Here is a 19,817-nt window from a genome sequence, read left to right as displayed (position 1 = left end):
GAGCGAAGCCGTGTTCGCAAAGTTCCGCAAAGTTTGTAGCATCGTAATCTGCTGCGTCTTCTCCGTCTTGTCTGATTCACCATCCTGTTTGTCACTGGATCGGTCGTCATGACGATAAAGTCCGTGGTTAGACGCCTGACTGCGAGGCGTCTAAGTAATTAGAATGCTGTTCTTCTGTCAGAGGAGAACCTCTGTGTTATCCGTCAACCCTCTGACTCCTTCCTTTCTCTGACTCCGCCCCTGTCTGCTCCCTTCCTCTGCTCCGCCCCCTTCTCCTACCTCTCCAGAGTCTTTTTGCCCTGGCCGGTGACGAGGACAGCGAAGTTCGTAAGAACGTGTGCAGAGCTCTGGTCATGTTGCTGGAAGTCCGCATCGATCGCCTCATCCCACACATGCACAGCATCATCCAGGTGAGGGGGCGGGGCTTGAGCTCACAAGCAGAGGGTGTGGCTTTCCCTTCTTCTTCTCAACATCACCAGAACCAGAGACCATAGTTCTCCTGTGTTGGCTCCTCTGCACTGGCCTCCAGAGTCTGGCTCCGCCCTCCACAGTCTGGCTCCGCCCTCCACAGTCTGGCTCCGCCCTCCACAGTCAGGCTCCGCCCTCCACAGTCTGGCTCCGCCCTCCACAGTCAGGCTCCGCCCTCCACAGTCTGGCTCCGCCCTCCACAGTCTGGGTCCTGCCGGGAGGTTCTTCCTCAATGAGGGAGTTTTCCCCCACAGCCGTCGCTTAAATTCTGGTTCTGTTGGGTTTGTCTGTCTGTTAAACCGGTTTTAAATGTTTATTAAGGGCTTTGCAAATAAAAGTTGATTGATTGATTGATTGATTGATTGATTGATTGATTGATTGATTGATGATCATCATGAACTCCTCCCGTCCTCCCTCAGTACATGCTGCAGCGCACCCAGGACCCTGATGACAACGTGGCCTTGGAGGCCTGTGAGTTCTGGCTGACTCTGGCGGAGCAGCCCGTCTGTAAGGAGGCGCTGTCGGGCCACCTGGTCCAGTGAGTGGTCCAGAACCACAGGAAGGGGCGGGGCAGCCGAGTGGACGTCCAATCGGAGTAACTCGGTCTCTCGTTTCAGGCTGATTCCCATCCTGGTGAACGGGATGAAGTATTCTGAGATCGACATCATTCTCCTGAAGGTGAGCCCCCCCCCACCTGCCTGGACGATCCAGATGCCCCGCCCCTCTCCCCGTGTCTCGGTGCTGACCCGCGTCCGTCTTGCGTCCCCCTCCAGGGCGACGTGGAAGAGGATGAAGCGGTACCGGACAGCGAGCAGGACATCAAGCCTCGCTTCCACAAGTCGCGCACCGTCACGCTGCAGCACGAAGGGGGCGACGGCGAGGAGGGCGAGGACATCGACGAGGAGGAGGAGGACGACGACGACGCGCTGTCAGACTGGAACCTACGTGAGTAACGGGCAGGTGGGCGGGGCCTTCGGACTAAAGTGTGCCCTCGCACATTCGCGCACTGCGGATGAGGTAAAACTGGACAACAGTTTTCAGCTGACGGTGCCCCCCCCCCTTCCAGGGAAGTGTTCCGCGGCGGCGCTGGATGTTCTCGCCAACGTGTTTCGTGAAGAGTTGCTCCCCCACCTCCTCCCCCTGCTCAAAGGCCTGCTGTTCCACCCCGACTGGGTCATCAAGGAGTCTGGCATCCTCGTGCTGGGGGCCATCGCTGAAGGTGAGCCACGCCCACTCGGCCGGCGTCTCTGTGACCTTTGACCTCTGCTGACACGTCTTTTCCTTCCAGGCTGCATGCAGGGCATGGTGCCCTACCTGCCCGAGCTGGTCCCCCACCTCATCCAGTGTCTGTGTGACAAGAAAGCTCTGGTGCGCTCCATCGCCTGCTGGACGCTCAGCCGCTACGCCCACTGGGTGGTCGGCCAGCCCCCCGACGCCCACCTCAAGCCGCTCATGACCGAGCTGCTCAAACGCATCCTGGATGGCAACAAGAGGGTCCAGGAAGCAGCCTGCAGGTAGGGCCGCCCCCCGCCCTCCTGTGTTTGGGCTGGTGCGCCTCCCTAACGCACCCCCTCCCTCACGCAGCGCCTTCGCCACCCTGGAGGAGGAGGCGTGCACGGAGCTGGTGCCCTACCTGAGCTTCATCCTGGACACGCTGGTGTTCGCCTTCGGGAAGTACCAACACAAGAACCTGCTGATCCTCTACGACGCCATCGGGACGCTGGCCGACTCCGTGGGACACCACCTCAACCAGCCCGTGAGCACACACGTGTAACGTGTGTGTAACACACACGTGTAACGTGTGTGTTACACACACGTTAGACACGCGTACATATGCATTAGATGTGCGTTATGCAAGTGTCTCAGCGAGCCCCCCCCGTGTCTCAGCGAGCCCCCCGTGTCTCAGCGAGCCCCCCTGTGTCTCAGCGAGCCCCCCGTGTCTCAGCGAGCCCCCCGTGTCTCAGCGAGCCCCCCCGTGTCTCAGCGAGCCCCCCTGTGTCTCAGTGAGCCCCCCCGTGTCTCAGTGAGCCCCCCCATGTCTCAGCGAGCCCCCCTGTGTCTCAGTGAGCCCCCCCGTGTCTCAGTGAGCCCCCCCATGTCTCAGCGAGCCCCCCGTGTCTGGGTTCCAGGAGTTCATCCAGAAGCTGATGCCCCCACTGATCTCCAAGTGGAACGAGCTGAAGGACGAGGACAAAGATCTCTTCCCCCTTCTGGAGTGTCTGTCGTCTGTTGCCACGGCGCTGCAGAGCGGCTTCCTGCCGTATTGTGAGCCCGTCTATCAGCGATGCGTCACTCTGGTCCAGAAGACGTTGGCCCAGGCCATGGTGAGCCCACACGATGAGGGCTTCAGCCCCCCCACCGGGGTCTCCTCTGCTTCATCTCCTGGTGTTTCTGTCCCAGATGTTCAGCCAGCAGCCAGACCAGTACGAAGCCCCCGACAAGGACTTCATGATCGTGGCTCTGGATCTGCTGAGCGGGCTGGCCGAGGGGCTGGGGGGCCACGTGGACGTGCTGGTGGCCCGCAGTAACATCATGACTCTGCTCTTCCAGTGCATGCAGGTGAGAGCGGGCCGGTCACGTGACCTTCAGGTGCAGCCCCCTCCTGATCACGACCCTGTCCCCTGTCCCAGGACACCATGCCTGAAGTCAGACAGAGCTCCTTCGCCCTGCTGGGCGACCTGACCAAGGCCTGCTTCCCCCACGTCAAGCCCTGCATAGGTAGGTAACCCCCCCACACACACTCAATGCGTGTCCACGCGTGTCTGACGCCGACGTGTCCGCAGCCGAGTTCATGCCGATCCTGGGGACCAACCTGAACCCCGAGTTCATCTCCGTGTGCAACAACGCCACCTGGGCCATCGGAGAGATCTGCATGCAGATGGGTGAGTGTGGGGAGATCGGCTCGCCGCGCGTGTCAACACGCATGTGTCTCACCGGTAGCGTGTCTCACCGGTAGCGTGTCTCACCGGTAGCGTGTCTCACCGGTAGCGTGTCTCACCGGTAGCGTGTCTCACCGGTAGCGTGTCTCATCGGTAGCGTGTCTCACCGGTAGCGTGTCTCACCGGTAGCGTGTCCTCACCAGGCGTGGAGATGCAGCCGTACATCGCCATGGTGCTGAGCCAGCTGGTGGAGATCATCAACCGGCCCAACACCCCCAAGACTCTGCTGGAGAACACGGGTACGGCGACGGTCCCGCGGCTGAACGTGAGGCGTGTAGCGGTTAGCATCCTGGTGCTACAGTCCTGACCCGTCTGTCCTCCTGCAGCCATCACCATCGGCCGGCTGGGATATGTGTGTCCTCAGGAGGTCGCCGCCGTGCTGCCGCAGTTCATCCGACCTTGGTGAGGGACAGGTGTCGCTCCACACGCGTGACGACGCTTCAGTTCACGCAACTCCCAGTACGCATCCGTGCGGTCTCCCCTCCAGACGGCACACGCGTGTTTGGTGCCGGTCTGGTGCAGACCACAGGAAAGTTGGTGGTGATTGTAAATGAAAAACGGTGAACGCTCACTCTGTTGCTTGTCGTTTCCATGGAAACGTGAGTCAGACGGTGGCTCACCTTCCCAGCATGCATCCTGACTGGTGTGCTCTACTGTAGGTCAGTGGCGATCTGGAAAACTGTAGAACCAGAAGTGGTTCTGATGTCGTCGCGCCCTCGGATCCTTTACGTTGATGCGGTTTCCATGGAAACCACTTTTTAAAAAATGTTTAAAAATCTTTTCAAAATTTTTTAGAAATATTATTTAAAAAAATTAAAAATCTTGTAAAAATGTATAAAAAATCTTTTACATTTTTTAAAAAATCATTAAAAAAAATTGAAAATCTTACAAATTTTTATTTAATGTTTTCAAAAATCTAGAAATATAAAATTTTTTAAGGAATCTTATAAAAAATTATCAAAAATCTTTTTAAAGAATTTTAAAAAATCATATAAAAAGAAAATCTTATAAAAGTGTTGTCTTTTGAAGCCGACGGGACTAAATGTCACCGCGCTGCAGGTGTACGTCTCTGCGGAACATCAGGGACAACGAGGAGAAAGACTCCGCCTTCCGTGGCATCTGCATGATGATTGGCGTGAACCCTGGGGGCGTGGTGCAGGTGAGGCTTCGTGATGACATCACGGCGTGTGCGATGGGCTGTGCAGACACCCTTTCAGACCCCCTCCCCCTGGTGTTTGTGCAGGACTACATCTTCTTCTGCGACGCCGTGGCCTCCTGGGTGACCCCCAAAGACGACCTTAGAGACATGTTCTACAAGGTGGGGGCGTGGCCACGTGACGCCACCTGCTCAGGTCTGTTAGGGGAGGGGCCATGCTGACATCATAGGTGTGTCCCCCTGTTTGCTCAGATCCTCCATGGCTTCAAGGAGCAGGTTGGGGAGGAGAACTGGCAGCAGTTCTCGGAGCAGTTCCCCCCCCTGTTGAAGGAGCGACTGGCCGCCTGCTACGGCGTTTAGCTCAGAGGTACCCCCCCTCGCTGAAGGCTGTGTGACCCCATCAGAGGCAACATCCTGCACTAACCTGTGTGTCGCCCCCCCCTCCAGATGAGCAAGCCGGAGGTGAAAGGAAACTCATCCATCCGTGTGTCTCACTGCCCTGAGGGGGGGGGCAGGACGCTGTTGGCCACTCCCCCTGATGGACAGCCCCCCCAAGCCCTTTGTGTTTGTCCATAGAGGGGGGGTCGGCGGGTGGGAGGGAGGAGACAAGCAAGGGAGGAGACGAGGAGGGAGGAGACGAGGAGGGAGGAGACGAGGAGGGAGGAGACGAGGAAGGAGGAGACGAGGAGGGAGGAGATGAGGAGGGAGGAGACGAGAAAAGAGGAGACAAGGAAGGAGGAGACGAGGAAGGAGGAGACGAGGAGGGAGGAGACGGGGAGGGAGGAGACGAGGAGGGAGGAGACGAGAAAAGAAGAGACGAGGAGGGAGGAGACGAGGAGGGAGGAGACGAGGAAGGAGGAGGGAGGAGATGAGGAGGGAGGAGACGAGGAGGGAGGAGACGAGGAAGGAGGAGGGAGGAGATGAGGAGGGAGGAGACGAGGAGGGAGGAGACGAGAAAAGAAGAGACGAGGAGGGAGGATGGAGGAGAGAGGGAAGGAGACCAGGAGCGGACAGGTGTGTTGTTCTTCTAGTAGGCTAACTGACACACACACACACACACACACACACACACACACACACACACACATGCAGTACCTGCAGCTGACTGTAGGTGTCACTGTTGCGGCTCTTGGGGACCTGGTTGCTGTATTTGGGGACAGAGAGGCTTCATTCTGCGGGAATCGGGTTCAACATGAACGACTTCCTCCGCTGATGCTACCCCCACACACCCCCACACCATTCGGTGTGTTCCATTTCTGTTGATGTACTGATATCCATTTGATGCCATATTGATGGTTAATCCAGTGATCGGTGATGTCATGGTGGCTTTATAACGTGTTAATGGTCCATCACTGTTTTGCTGCTACTGATTGTTTTCTTGCTGGTGAACAGAAGTTCACACAGTTAACACAAGAAATATTTGATGCTGTTTGGTGTGACTGTTGACTTGTCTTTGCACTTTTTTTTGTGGAGCGATTGATTTCTATCTTTTTTAACCTCACTCGTTTGATTGTCGACCCTCTTGTCAGTTGTTCTCGAACTGTCGCGCTGTGAACTACATGTCTTGGACAGAGCTATCCAGTACTAAGTGGAAATAAAACACTTCTGTGAAACAGACCAATCCACACTTTTCCAATGACTGACTTGCTTCCTATGGTGGATCATTGCTTCACTGAAGGAATGGAGAAACCACCATCTATTGGCTCGTCTGGCTGAGAGAAACCGGGTGGGCTCCAAACCTTGAGCGTGAGTTGCGACGCTACCAGACCCGAGGTTTAGAATAATTGTGTTTTACTGAATTCATGACCATTTGGTAAAATCTGATTTCCTCTGCGCACCAGGTTTAGACGTCGTCCCGCTGCAAAGCAGTGATCTATTGTAATGTCAGTGTTGGTGTGTTCGTCCGTCAGTCCACCAAATATCTTCACAACTGTGCAGATAGATGAAACAAAAAGCACATGACTCAGGTGGCACAGGGGATGAAGATGAGAGGATGACCTTGACCTTGAGAAAACCGGGTCAGGGTCAAATTTCATCTTTTGTACACTCAGGAACTGGATAAGATAGAAAGACTAGGGAGAAGGCCAGTGTGAGTAAGACCATAGATCAAAGCTGACAGTAGGTCAGAGCACTAGCTTTGATCTTTGACCTATGCAAATAGGTCAGCCACACCCAGTTCAAATGTGCTGAAGTGAACAACAAACGCTATTTTGTCCGGACGGGTCCAAAGTTGTCGCTGACATGTTGGAGCGTGGAGCTCTCTTGCATAGCGTGTTGTTGACTCCATCTGGTCCATCTGGTTGTGTTTTTAGCAGCGCAACATGGATGTCTATTAGCGTGAACACAGGCTGACCACCTTTCCCAGAAAGCCGAGCACAGCGGTCTCCAATCGCCGGGTCGCAGCCCGGGCACAGAACGTTTGTATATTTTATTGAATATCAGCCAAAAATGGCTGAAAGATGAAAACAGTCTTGTTTTTGGCTAATTCGTGAGAAGTTCAGGGTCTCGAACCTTGAGGAACTGGTCCAGCCCAGGTTGTGGTCCTAGCTCACGGATCAAAGAGCAGAGATCATCATCAGTCTGGCTTTGATCTGCCTGAATAATTTTCACAGGGCCACCCAGTAGTGGTAATGCATTCTGTTAGTTAACCAATTTGTAGTTCATATTATTATGTATATTGTGGCATCCATGCAGTCACACTGGATCCACTTTAACGGGAGTAGTATAGAAGTTCAGAACGCCCAGGAGTTGTTACTCTTCAGTATGTTTGATTACATAAATATCGGAAACGACTGTAACGACTGTCCAAACCACTATCTTCCTCTTCTCCCGCCAGCCCGTCCACCACCGCCACCTGTTTGCTTTACGTAGTGAAGCGGACGTCTTCTCACCGAATCTGCCGTGTATTTGTTTGATGGTCAGGGTAGACCGATGAATATTGAGACGATGGTTGACGTTCCATCTACCATTCAATCTTTGTTCTGAAGAGATTTAAATATTATATACATGGCTGGCTGTGTAAGTATTTAGTTCTAATTAGGGTTGAACCGAGTACTCATTTCAGACTCATTTTTGACAAGTACGAGTACGAAACGAGTAAAACTCGTCAAAACTCGTGCTTGCAAAATCCTCAGAACTGACTGTCGTCACCCTCCGTGATTGGCCAGTCACACACAGCGCCCGCCCCTCCCTACAGAGACTGCAGCCAGAGTGTCGCTGCCCCACAGACATTGACTGATCTCTCTGTTTGTGGCTTCGCTGGAGCTCATGTTGATTTCCTTAGGTTTTCTTCAGCTTGTCTCTATTTCGGTCTGTTTAAGGTTACTTGGTGAACTTGGTTCTTGTTTTGTTGCGCGTACGCGGTGCATTTGACCAGCTGTAAACTGCTCGTGTCGCATCGGTCACCGCCTCCACTCCAGTCGTTTGACGCTGTTTGACGATTGTGCGTCCCTGTCAAAAAATGTGCGTCGAAGACGCAAGGACGCATGCAAACAAGAGCACCAGATGTGTCTATTGTTTGTTGTATTGTGTTTTTGTAAAGTACTTTAGGTTGCTCATTTTGTATGAAAGGCACTTTATAATTAAAGTTTGATTGATTGATTGATTGCTCAGTAATCCTGAACCATTCCCTGGTCCGTTATCAGGAAAACAGATTCACAAACGTCCTCTACTGTGTGTGATTGTCAATCTGAAGTGAAAACAGTCCCTGTCAGGAATAGATTGAAACAAATGAACGTTATTTATTACATTCTTTATCATTTTATAAGTAACAATATAAACATTTATGACATTGTCTTCTGATGCTTTTTCACATTTATCTTTATTTGAACACTTTTATTTTGTAAATGTTCACTTATTAGCCTGAAAAAGCTTGACGATGCTGTATGTTCAACCTATCAGTCTCAGTACTTGATAGCAACATTTTGAACCCTCATGCATTGACATCTAGTCTTCCAGTCTTCCTTCGGTGAGCCAGCTTCCTGCAGTAAAGGCTGACATGGAGTGGGTGACAAAACGTGAGCAGAGACACCAGAGTGACGCCGATGTTTGCCTGTGAAAACAACAGGAGACGATTGGACGAGAAGGAGGATTAAAGAGACGTATGGCTTTTTAAACATGTTCAACCCCGGCCTCAGGGTCAAGCAAGGCTCACCACAAACCACTGATCACCTACATAGAGTGGATCACCATGGAGATGGGTCTGGATGAGGTACTGGATCGGAAACTGGAGCAGCAGCACCAAACCTGAAAATGACATTATGACACCTGATAGTTTTCCAAAATGAGAAGCTGGGAAGCTAGGAGAAAGAGAGAATAAAAAAGATCAGTATATACTGATTTTTCCTGAATTTCCTGTGTTTACAGTGTGGTGGAAATGTGAACATACGCAATGTAGATGAAGGTGTTGTGGACTCCGTAAAGGAAGGTGCTGTTGGCCACCTGCAGGACAAACGTGAGGTACTGCAGAGGGAGGACAGGAGCGGTGAAACACACACAGAAGAGGAAACACTGCAGGGAGGTCAGGAGGAGGGCAGGAGACGACGAACGCAGGTCGGCTTCCCTCTTGGACTGACCTGTGGAATAGAGGCGACGCGATGATGAAGGGACGTCTATGACGGAACTATCAATCAACCAAGATCAGATAATCCTTCAAAAGTCCCACAGTGGGGAAATTTTCATGATTGCGGCAGCAGTGTCCAGACAGAATCGGAGAATACATGGCAGTAGGATAGAGTAGTACAAGAGAGATTCAAACATACGTACATAAATGCATACACACATACAGGCAGGTATACAGACATATTTAAGGATGTACAATTTACAAACTACAATGGTCATGCAGATCGTGCAATTGATTGTCTGTGCGGTCTGTTGTGAGCGGTGCTGGTTGTACAGTCAATCAACTTTTACTTGCAGAGGTTTTAATCACATCCGGAGAAATTTCAAAGTTGTTTTACAGAAAGACAAACCCAACTGAACCCTCCAGAGCACAAGAGGCAGCGACAGGGAAAAACTCCATCATTGAGGAAGAAACTCCACGCAGGACACACTCTGGAGGGCGGAACCAGACTCTGGAGGGCGGAACCAGACTCTGGGTGCCCATCCACCTTGACCGATTGGTTGGAAAAGAAATACAGTGGTGACAGGGACAGGGACAGGGTAAGAGAAAGAGAGAGAGAGAGGGACAGGGTGGCAGATAGAGTCTCTGTCTGGAGTCTAGATCCAGCTCCAGAGGGGGGGACCTGAGGCGTTTACCATAAAGCTGGATTACGGCTTAGCCAGATAACTTCAGGCTTAACCCTGGCTTTTCGGTACCATAAAGGTGGCTGACTTTCTATTGGGCTATGTTGTCGCGGTAACCTATGCTGAACACAATTTCCTCCGGGATTAATAAAGTATCCATCCATCCATCCATCCATCCATCATCCATCCATCATCCATCATCCATCCATCCATCCTGCACCGGAGCAGGATAAGTTCAGGATAAGAGCTCAGCAGGTATAACAGCCCCACCTACTGACCAATCAGAGCTCAGCAGGTATAACAGCCCCACCTACTGACCAATCAGAGCTCAGCAGGTATAACAGCCCCACCTACTGACCAATCAGTTCTCCTGAAAACGGGCCGTCCGTTCCCTGAGAACCCGGTGGATCTCGGGTCACAGCTTGTGTGCAGAGCGCTCAGGCAGAGAGAATATTTAGGGATGGCTGTAATCCGGTGGGATTGGCTGAACAATGACTGTAGAAAGGTAGAGGTGTTGGGGGGAGGGGTTACATTACATCTGTCAGCTGCTGGAGCCTCACATCAGGAATGGAACGCACCCCAACCCCGCGCTGACAGCCCCCCACAGTGTGCATTGACCTGAGGGTCTTTGTCACAGTTAATATATTTCTGAGTGATGTTGGTCATTATTATGATGTCCTGAAATCCCTCGTTGGACGGGTTACAAGAAAGACACAGATAGAATGTCATTGATCAATGATTTGTTTCAGTAAATCATGGATTGATTGATTGATTGATAGGTACTTTAATGTACAGTATTCTGCTGGCGATGCTGAAAACCTGTGAAGAACACAGTACGTAGAGCTGTTCATAAAGTCACGGGGCTACGATCGCATGTCATAACCAAACATGTGGTTCACACACACATGTATGAACACACACATGTTACTGTAGTCAGATACACAAGTGCAGTCATAGTGGGGCAGTAATATTATAATGGCACTAACTTCCTCATTGACGCAGTCGGCCATGTTTTCCCAGAGATCCTTGCTCCGTTTGGCAGCTGCAGCTGTGTTGCTTTTTGCCTGGATTATTGATTTGTATTGATCGTATTTATTAATTATTATTGTTTGCTCCTCCGTTGTGAAATATGTGGCTCGGGCCGGTTTGTTGCATGTTTGTGATTGGTCGCATGCAGCAAACTCCGCCCTTTTTATGTGAGCGCACACAGATCTAGAGTGGACAAGTCTGGATTGAATTAGTGAATTGATAGCCGGCTTTATGGTACCGAAAATCTGGAGGGTGGATGTCTGGGTAAGTGAAGCCAGATAAGGAAGAGGAAGCCTGACTAGGTTAATCCAGCTTTATGGGACAGGACTCTGGTGCTGGGACTGTCAGGCTGCGTTCACTGACTCCAGCGCTCTTGTTGTCTATACTTGTTCTTTATTTGTGAAGTAGACGCTCATAGACAGCGGCAGTATCTTGCAAGCATATGAAAGTTTGATCTTGTGTGAGTTAAGACGACGAAAGAAAGAAATAACAGAAGCTATAACTCCCTTTAACAGAAAGAGAAGAATACCCTAGACCTATAGCAGCTGATCTAGTAGAATCTGTGTTTCTAATTGTAGGCTCTATCAAAGAGGAGGGTTTTCAATCTACTCTTGAACAAACTCTTGAATAAGGGTGTCTGCCCCCCAGACCGAGGCTGGGCGATCGAGCCAGAGTAAAGGGGCCAGATAGCTGAAGCTTCTGCGTCCTGTTCTACAACGCCTAGAGGAAGACCAAAGAGGAGGTTTATGGATGTAGTGAAAGAGGACATGAAGGTAGTTGGTGTGAGAGAAGAGGATGAGAAGACAGGGTTAGATGGAGGACACTGATTGGCTGTGGAGACCCCTGAAGGGAAAAGCCTGAAGGAGGAGAAGAAGAAGATTTGAAATTCTCTCTGATTCGATAGATATCATTGCCAGGGATGAAAGCCATCATTGATCAGTCCTGTTTCAAATGTATGTTTCCTATATATAGATTTGGTTATCATTTTATTCATGCAGTCAGATTACACCCTAAAAATGAAAGAAGTTTGAAGTCAAAGTGAATTTGAAGGAATCAGGATTGGGACTGTTAGAATGAACAGGTGATTGGCGATCATTAGAAAAATTAGACTTGAACAGCCAATTCAAAGAGAGCTTTGAATAGTTTAAAGTAAAGATAACTCACCTGGAGCCGGACCTTTGTGCTTGTGTCTGTCCATGATGAGGCCAATGAGAGGTGCAAAGAACACTCCGCACATCTGGATGAAGGCGAACACGTTGGTGTAGTGACTAACTGGAGGTGTGTGTGTGTAGAGTGGGAGGGGGGCAGAGTGGGCCAAAGTCAAACAAGTTTCCACCATCAGGACCTTAACTCCCTCCTTTATTGTATAAAGAAGTGATTTTCATCTTAAAGGCTCTGAGGAACTGACTCAGTTTCATGCCTTACCCATGTTCTGGTCATTGTCGGTCAGCTGGGTGAGGATGGGGTTGACTTGTGCCAAGTAGATGGAGTGACAGAACAAGCTGGTGACCATCCACACCAGGTGCCACAGGAAGAGCCAGGAGAACAAACAGCTCCAGAAACAAGCTTCTGGATGGGGAGCGGTAAAGAGGAAAATCTAACACACACAAACACACACAAGGGGGCCTGTAAAGTGGCGGGCAGCCCCTTTGTGGAGCGCTCCAAATGAGCAACTTGTGAGGGAGACGGTGCCTTGCTCAAGGGTGCCTCGGCAGTGCTAATTTCAAATTACTTAATCGTTAAAGAAAATAGATGGTCACATAGGGTCATACTTTTCTCCTGCTTGGGGTCATCCAGGCTTGTAGAGGGATGTGAGGCTTCTACTCTCTTGTCTTTCTGTTTCTTGTCAAACTCTAATTTGGTTATTTCTTCCGTCTGTCCTTCGTCCTTCACTCTTTGTCTCCTTCTGCTGGGGCAGCCCAGCCTATCAGAGCACAGGTTTGGTGGTGAAGACAACTGAACGGCCACAGGCTAACCTTAATCAGGATGAACACTTTGTTCTACCCGTAAGTGAAGTCTTCCGGTAGTGGGTAGGGGATGTGTCCTCTGGGCATGAGGAAGAGGGTACGCAGTAGGAGGCCTACGCTGCACAATGTGAGGAAGAGGAAAGATCCATTGAAAGACACTCCGTCTTCATGCAGCAACTAATGGAAGGACAGAAAGGGGAATGTTTTTGAGGGATCGATGAACACTGGGGTCCAATTCAAGGTGCATTCATTACCTTTATGAAGAGAAGGACCACAGCTGAGGAGTCGTAGGCCCCGCTGTAGATGGTGATGATGATCGAGCGCCGTGAGTCAAACAGGTTCCCCACCTGGTGAAAGAAGCATTACTTCATCCTTGTTGTGTTCTCCTCATCATAGACCTCCACACAGCAGCTGTCACACTTTCTGTTTGATCGTAAAGGTTTGACTAAGACAGGCATGGGCTGACTACGGCCCGGGGGCCGCCAATTTGTTTAAATTATATACAGTATTTTCCACACTCTAGGGTACACTAAACTATAAGGTGCACCTTCAATGAATAGCATATTCTAAAACTTTTTCATATATATAGGCACACTGGATTATAAGGGGCACTGTCAGTTTTTGAGAAAATTAAAGGCTTTTAGGTGCGCCTTATAGTGCGGAAAATACTGTAATTAATTTTATGAAATAAATGCAGTTGGAGAATATTTTTACAATAAGCCTTGCATATGTATGCTTGGCTGTCTGTTAAAGGCCAAAACCTTTTATATAATTGTTTTCATATGTCATGTTCATTGAAACAAACACTGCTCCTCAACTTGCCCGCTTGTCAAACTTTAACTCTGTGTGGCCCAGCAGTCAAAAAGTTTGCCCACCCCTGGCCTGAGGCAAACCTGAAGGTTGGTAATGTAGAAGATTGATCCAGAAGTGATGAGACATGGCAGCGCCGGGTAGAGCAGAAAGGGGGTGTCTGTGTTTGAGGGACAAAGCAGAGAAAGAGGTGTTGGGAAGCAGAAAGGAAACGGTCTGTATTGTGTTAGTATCATATACCTGCGTTGGACATCGAGATGGACAGCGTTCCAAAAGTGAACAAACATCTGCAGGTAGATGTTGAGATTTAACAAGGTCAGTACATTTCAATGTGGATAAGATAAATATAAACATACACTTCAGGACATTTCTACCTTTTTAAGCTTTGTAACACCGATACCAAGATTTACATGTATATCACAAAAACAATCTTGCGATATGGTGTTTTCTTTTTGGGGAGTGGGGTGGTGGAGATTCATTCCTTGGTTTAAGAGAACAGTGAAAATATGTCCAGCAAGAGGTCTTTAGTGGAAATTGAATTCTTGTTAGAGTAGTTTGATCAGACACTGACATAGAAAATGACCTTCATGGTTCTGTGTTTCTGCGTTGCCTCTCTGTTTGTGTACCTGTGGCTGTGACCACACACACCTGATGAACCGGCAGTACCAGTGAATTTTTTAAATAAATTTTCATGTACTAACATGACCTGACCTGATCAAGTCCTGTCCTGACCAGACTATGAGGAACTACAAAAACATGTAGATGCATGTTAGTATATTACCATACTCTCCTACCGAGAGTAGGAGAGTATGGTATCCTCGTCCTCATAATTACACAGGTCAAGGTGGGACAAGATGACCAGGTCAATGTAACACTTAAAAATAAAGTTTAATTCCTCAGGTTTAGCCTCCACTACTCTTCGGCCTAACACTGAACCCTTCTTACGGTCCCCCACTACTGGTACACCCCCAAGCTTGCCTGCCCTCAGGAGAAGCAGACAATAAGGCCACTGATGAATCTCTAGGGGCACAGACTGGCATTCAAATGGAAGCACTTCCAGTTTACAAGGGTGTCGGTGCACGACATGGTAACCCCATGTCTCATATTACACATCAAAACACCCCCGGAGTTTCCAGTCCGGGTCTGACTTCCCTTAAACTTCATGTACGTTCGTATGAAGTGAGCACAGAGTACAAATGGAAGACTCTACCACCAGACCTCTGATGAGACAAATCCACTGTAGGACCTGGCTCTTCTGCCTCCTTGGGTTTGTCCTGAATGCTGGCAAACCAAACATCAAATTACAATTGATCTGAACGTGACAGTGATGTGCACACATTGCTATGATCCTCGTTACTGCGGTTCCACAGCTGTCGAAGACGAGCCCCACAGGGAAGCGTGTTATTATGTTGGTAAAGAGAGCGATAGTCATGATCCGTGTGAAGTGTTCATCCTGACGGCTGCAATCTGGAAGAAAGAAAGGGAAGTATGAAAAGCAAACGTGTGCTTAACCCCTGGGAACTGTTTGGGCCCAAAAGTGACATTTTTGTTGTTTTTATGTGTGTCTTTACCAATAAATCAGTCAGTTCAAAGGTTAAATATATGAAAATTTGCCAATAATTTTCTTTCATATTTATATATTTGTTTTCTAAATTCCTTAATGCTTGTCATTGGAAGTGTATAGAATAACAGATCCTCACTGTGTACACACAATACCTGATAGAGTCAAAAATGGTCCAACTGACTCCAAATATAACCACGTATCATATTCAAATATATACATACAGTATATACTGTATGATATATATTGTGTGTGTGTGTGTGTGTGTGTGTATATATATATATATATATATATATATATATATACACTGTATATATATATATATATATAATATAGTGTGTATATATATACACATACTGTATATATACACACACACATACACATATATATTATAATGTATATGATGTATATTATACATAGTACTATGTACAAAAATGCTGACATGTTGTAATGAAAAATCTTCATTGTTTGCAGCAAGACAATGACCAAAAAATCTCCCCACAGCCCAGACCCACTGTCTGTGTTTACACACCTGCAAAAATATGTTTTTCCATTGATACAATAGTTATAATATCTTTATCAGAATTATTAAATTGTGCACGAACTTTTGGAAATATTCCATATTTTGTGTTTTTCCGATTTGCAGAAAAACAGGGTTCTAATGGCAAATTCCATATACAGTATATAATAATAATAATAATAATAATAATATCCATAGATAGGTCTGAAGTAATGGAAAAGATCTGATGCATTTTTAAAAAATGGCAATTTATTGGTACTTTTGTTTTTTTTAAACATTTTTATGAGACGGCCCTTTTGTGACCTGATTAGGTAATGTGTGCAGCCATTTCAAAAGGTCCCCTGAGGGTTAAGCTCGGCTGCATTGTTTTAATGCAGTGACATGAAGGGAAGCAGACAGGTGTATCAATGTCCTGAAGCTGGACTACTGTACCTCCATGTTCAAATACCTGCAAAGACAGTGTCGTCCTCCTCCCTGGTGACATTCACGCAATATCCAGAGAAGTATCCATCAAGCTTCAGCACAAACACCAGAGAAGCCCAACCGTAGGAAATCCCTGCGATGAACAGCGTCTCCACAAACCCAGACACCAGCGTCCACCAGTATTCCCACTTGTTCGTACGTCCTCGGAGTCTGAACATGCTGCCTGTCGAGTCCTTTCACCTGCTGGGAAAAGAGTTTATTAGCATAACGGTTAACATTTACATTATCATCAACATACCTGTGATACACAGTGATGTTTTAATCAACTTATTATTAATATTATTAATTGTTCTAAGCTTTCAGTTATTCTGAAAACTTTGTGAGGATGTCTCTCAGTTCCTGTTTAAGTGTTACAGGTATCTTCAGGGCCAAATGTTCCTCAGAATCATCAGGACATATCCACACATAGTCGGGGGTTTCTAAAAAGCACATGAATGTTCCTACGGTAGGCCTGTCGTCCACACAACAACATTACATTCATGACAAAAACGGAGTTTTTGAAAACGCGTGAGGATTTTTGTAACAGAAGCTTTTTCGGTCTTGATACATCTTGCCTGTGACGAAATCTGCTGTGATGTCACATGTGTGTGACCCGTGTCTACATTTGCATATTTTTAGCCATCTTGTTGTTGCTGCTGCACATGGAGCCCAGACGAAGGGCGGCAATTGTCTGACGTATAATTGCTTCATGTTGAAAACATGTTGTGAAGCAGGTTTGACACCTGAACATCTGTTCTCCTGTATTTTTCTTTATTGGAGTGCCAAAGGTTGTATATTGTATATATTTCTCCGCCCCATCTCTATTTTTACATCCCATAAAGCGGATGTGTTGTAATGTCAGTGTTCGTCTGTTCGTCCACCAAACGTCTCCACAACCGTTCAGATAGAAAGATGAAACAAAAAGCACATTCCTCAGGCAGCACAGGGGATGGAGATGAGATGATGACCTTGACCTTGAGAAAACTAGGTCAAGGTCAAATTTCAACTTTTGTACACACAGAGAGGCTGAGGTCCTCCTTCGTGCCCCGTGCCATCAGGGGGTACAATGACTCTCTCAGGAGGAGCGGGGGGGAGGTGGCGAGGTCAGCACGGGGTTAAATGGATTTAATTTAATTGTATACTGTTTATATTTTAATTTTTTTGGGTATATGTCCTGTTAATGCTGCATGTGTCTGTTAGTGTAGAGTCTGTCCTGTGGTGTCACTGTTTCTTTTCGTCTTGGTGTTTATCCAGCATTTATTTGTTATGTAATGCCTGAGCAATAAAGTATCTATGTATCCATCCATCCATCCTCCATCCATCCATCCATCCTCCATCCTCCATCCATCCATCTTCCATCCTCCATCCTCCATCCTCCATCCATCCATCCATCCATCCATCTAATCTATCTAATCTATCTCAGGAACCAGATAAGATAGAAAGACGAAGGAGAAGGCCAGTGTGAGTAAGACCGTAGATCAAAGCCAGTGCTAGCACATAGCTAACACATAGCTAACACATGCGTGGGTAAACCACAGCCCAGGAGCTATTGTAGGCTTTGTAATCCGACCAGTCAAACTTGTTTAAACTGTATTATTCAATGTAAAAGTGGGTCGGACTCACAGCTAGAGGGTTCTGTGTGGAGTTTATAAGTTCTCCCTGGATCTCCAGGGGATGGGATAGAAAGATGAGGAGAAAGGCCAGTGTCAGTAAGTAGGTCAGGGTGAAATTTTGAATTCAGGGGTGTCGCAGGATATGACCTAGTGAATATCTTAACTCTAGGTGACACACCTAAACAAATTGCACCCCCCCCACCACTCATTCCACCGACACCTGTTCCACCTGTAAAGGGTTAACAGGCTGGGAAACCAGAATTTCCTGTTAGTACGACAGAGGGTGAACGATTGGTGCTACAGTGACAATAAAAACTCTCGTGTCGTTTCCTACTGTACTGCCTGCTTCCTCCACCTTGTGGATTGCGGTGTGTTGTCAGAGCCTATCCTAGCTGACTACCGGCAAGAGGCAGAGTACACTCCAGATGCCTCGCCAGTGACAAACACACAACCGATCATGCCTACGAGCAATTTAGAATGAAATTGCATGTTTTTTAAAATGTTCAGAGGAACTCACTGACGTCCGATCAGGCGATGTAGACAGAAAACTACGCAGTCGACACTTTTGCTGGTGCAATACTGTTTGTCTGCTGCTGAATTTCCCCGATGCCTGGGTTGGTCATGACGAGCCTCCTCCTCCCTTGGGTGGTTCTTCCATTGAATACTATTAACCAGTAACGTTGCCATGAACCAGTGCTTCTCAATTATTTTCTGTTACGCCCCTCTAGTAAGAAGAAAACGCCCAATCTCTGCCGTGACTATAAATAATATCATTAGTTTATAAAATTGTTATAAGTACACCTTTGCATAAAATTGTATCCTTATTAACATTAAAGAAAACAAAACAAACAAGGCAGTCAGCGACTGCAACATCCCGCGACACCCCTGAATTCCACATTTGACCCTGACCTTAACATTTTTGTGCCTCTGGCTTTCTGAAAATGTTGCTTTTTGTTTTGTGATTATATCTCATCAGGTTTCAGAGATGTGTACCTAAAAAGGTATAAAAGTCGAAATTTGACCTTGACCTAGTTGTTCAAGGTCAAGGTTGTGATCTAATTTTCATCCCCTTGCGTCCCTGAATATAACGCCTATTGTTTCGTCTTTCTATCTTATCCGGTTCTTGAGATATGTGCAAATAATGTACAAAAGTTTAAATTTGACCTTGACCGAGTTTTCTCCAGGTCAAGGTCATCATCTCATCTTCATCCCCTGTGCTGCCTGAGTCATGTGCTTTTGGTTTCATCTTTCTATCTGCAACGGGTGTGAAGATATTTGATGGACTAACTAACGGATGGAGACACCAACACTGACATTAACACACATCACCGCTTTGAATCAGGATGTAAAAAGATGTCTGGTTTAACTTTTAACAAAAAATAATTTTATTAACATTATTTTTTAATCTATAGTAGAAAAGATTTTAAGTGCATCAGTTCGCCTGAAATAAAAAAAAAAAGCTTGCTTAAACTGTAAATATTTTTAACAAACTTTTTGAACCATTTGATACCGCAAAATAAAATTAAATAAAATCGATAAATAGTAACAAATTTAAATTCAGTTCAGCAACATGAACTGAGGAGCAGTTGTCTCTTGAGGGTTTGTTTTCGGCATTTCATATCGCCAAACCCTACGACATAGAGCTAATACGCTCCCTGTGCACACCTGACAATAAGAGCGCCATTGCCACCTACTGTAGAGGATGTGCAATTACACTTTATTTTAGTACGGCAAAAAAAAGCATATTCCCCAGGGTCAAACGCGCCCCCCCCTGGCATCGCACCCTGGGGGGTGGGCACCCCACTATTTGAAAAGCGCTGCTTTAAAGCAACATCATGTCCAAGAAATTTAACACAATTAATCTAGCTGTTACTGTCGTTGGTAATAAAGATGATATCTATGAATATATATATTTAATAATTCTGAAATAAAAATATGAATTTCTTAACCCTGATAGAGTTGTCCTTTAGATAACCCAAAATATTATTTTAATACATAATTTAATATTACATTTTTTGCTTATTCCCATGATTATTGGTATTATTCAA

At 47.3% G+C, this 19,817-nt stretch overlaps 2 protein-coding genes across 10 annotated transcripts in view; one reads left to right on the top strand and one right to left on the bottom strand.

The window, feature by feature from the left end:
• Positions 1 to 8,699, top strand: part of tnpo2b (transportin 2b) — a 12,294-nt gene extending 3,595 nt beyond the window's left edge. For 3 of the 4 annotated variants that reach the window (XM_068321384.1, XM_068321383.1, XM_068321382.1), the window contains exons 8-24: positions 288 to 410; positions 888 to 1,006; positions 1,086 to 1,146; positions 1,242 to 1,413; positions 1,535 to 1,687; positions 1,757 to 1,982; positions 2,053 to 2,224; positions 2,598 to 2,792; positions 2,869 to 3,027; positions 3,099 to 3,186; positions 3,252 to 3,350; positions 3,551 to 3,646; positions 3,734 to 3,809; positions 4,467 to 4,566; positions 4,651 to 4,725; positions 4,816 to 4,930; positions 5,011 to 6,173. In XM_068321384.1, the coding sequence (XP_068177485.1) occupies positions 288 to 410; positions 888 to 1,006; positions 1,086 to 1,146; positions 1,242 to 1,413; positions 1,535 to 1,687; positions 1,757 to 1,982; positions 2,053 to 2,224; positions 2,598 to 2,792; positions 2,869 to 3,027; positions 3,099 to 3,186; positions 3,252 to 3,350; positions 3,551 to 3,646; positions 3,734 to 3,809; positions 4,467 to 4,566; positions 4,651 to 4,725; positions 4,816 to 4,923 (2,022 nt within the window). In that variant the 3' untranslated portion in view covers positions 4,924 to 4,930; positions 5,011 to 6,173. Of the gene's footprint in view, positions 1 to 287; positions 411 to 887; positions 1,007 to 1,085; positions 1,147 to 1,241; positions 1,414 to 1,534; positions 1,688 to 1,756; positions 1,983 to 2,052; positions 2,225 to 2,597; positions 2,793 to 2,868; positions 3,028 to 3,098; positions 3,187 to 3,251; positions 3,351 to 3,550; positions 3,647 to 3,733; positions 3,810 to 4,466; positions 4,567 to 4,650; positions 4,726 to 4,815; positions 4,931 to 5,010; positions 6,174 to 8,512 lie in introns of those variants that run through there. The other variant, XR_011036902.1, reaches the window with a different exon arrangement.
• Positions 6,317 to 19,817, bottom strand: part of slc43a3a (solute carrier family 43 member 3a) — a 21,401-nt gene continuing 7,900 nt past the window's right edge. For 3 of the 6 annotated variants that reach the window (XM_068321410.1, XM_068321413.1, XM_068321409.1), the window contains 12 exons: positions 16,143 to 16,360; positions 14,951 to 15,080; positions 13,854 to 13,900; positions 13,697 to 13,773; positions 13,058 to 13,150; positions 12,841 to 12,980; positions 12,609 to 12,760; positions 12,262 to 12,405; positions 12,001 to 12,108; positions 8,951 to 9,137; positions 8,717 to 8,861; positions 6,317 to 8,614 (listed from right to left, as the gene is read on the bottom strand). In XM_068321410.1, the coding sequence (XP_068177511.1) occupies positions 8,495 to 8,614; positions 8,717 to 8,861; positions 8,951 to 9,137; positions 12,001 to 12,108; positions 12,262 to 12,405; positions 12,609 to 12,760; positions 12,841 to 12,980; positions 13,058 to 13,150; positions 13,697 to 13,773; positions 13,854 to 13,900; positions 14,951 to 15,080; positions 16,143 to 16,335 (1,536 nt within the window). In that variant the 5' untranslated portion in view covers positions 16,336 to 16,360 and the 3' untranslated portion in view covers positions 6,317 to 8,494. The remainder of the gene's footprint in view (positions 8,615 to 8,716; positions 8,862 to 8,950; positions 9,138 to 12,000; positions 12,109 to 12,261; positions 12,406 to 12,608; positions 12,761 to 12,840; positions 12,981 to 13,057; positions 13,151 to 13,696; positions 13,774 to 13,853; positions 13,901 to 14,950; positions 15,081 to 16,142; positions 16,361 to 19,817) is intronic. The other 3 variants (XM_068321412.1, XM_068321411.1, XM_068321414.1) reach the window with 2 other exon arrangements.

Source organism: Antennarius striatus, chromosome 8, assembly GCF_040054535.1.
Source record: "Antennarius striatus isolate MH-2024 chromosome 8, ASM4005453v1, whole genome shotgun sequence".
Lineage (NCBI taxonomy): Eukaryota > Metazoa > Chordata > Actinopteri > Lophiiformes > Antennariidae > Antennarius > Antennarius striatus.
Note: the sequence above shows the minus strand (reverse complement) of the source record. Positions and strands in the feature narration are given on the sequence as shown.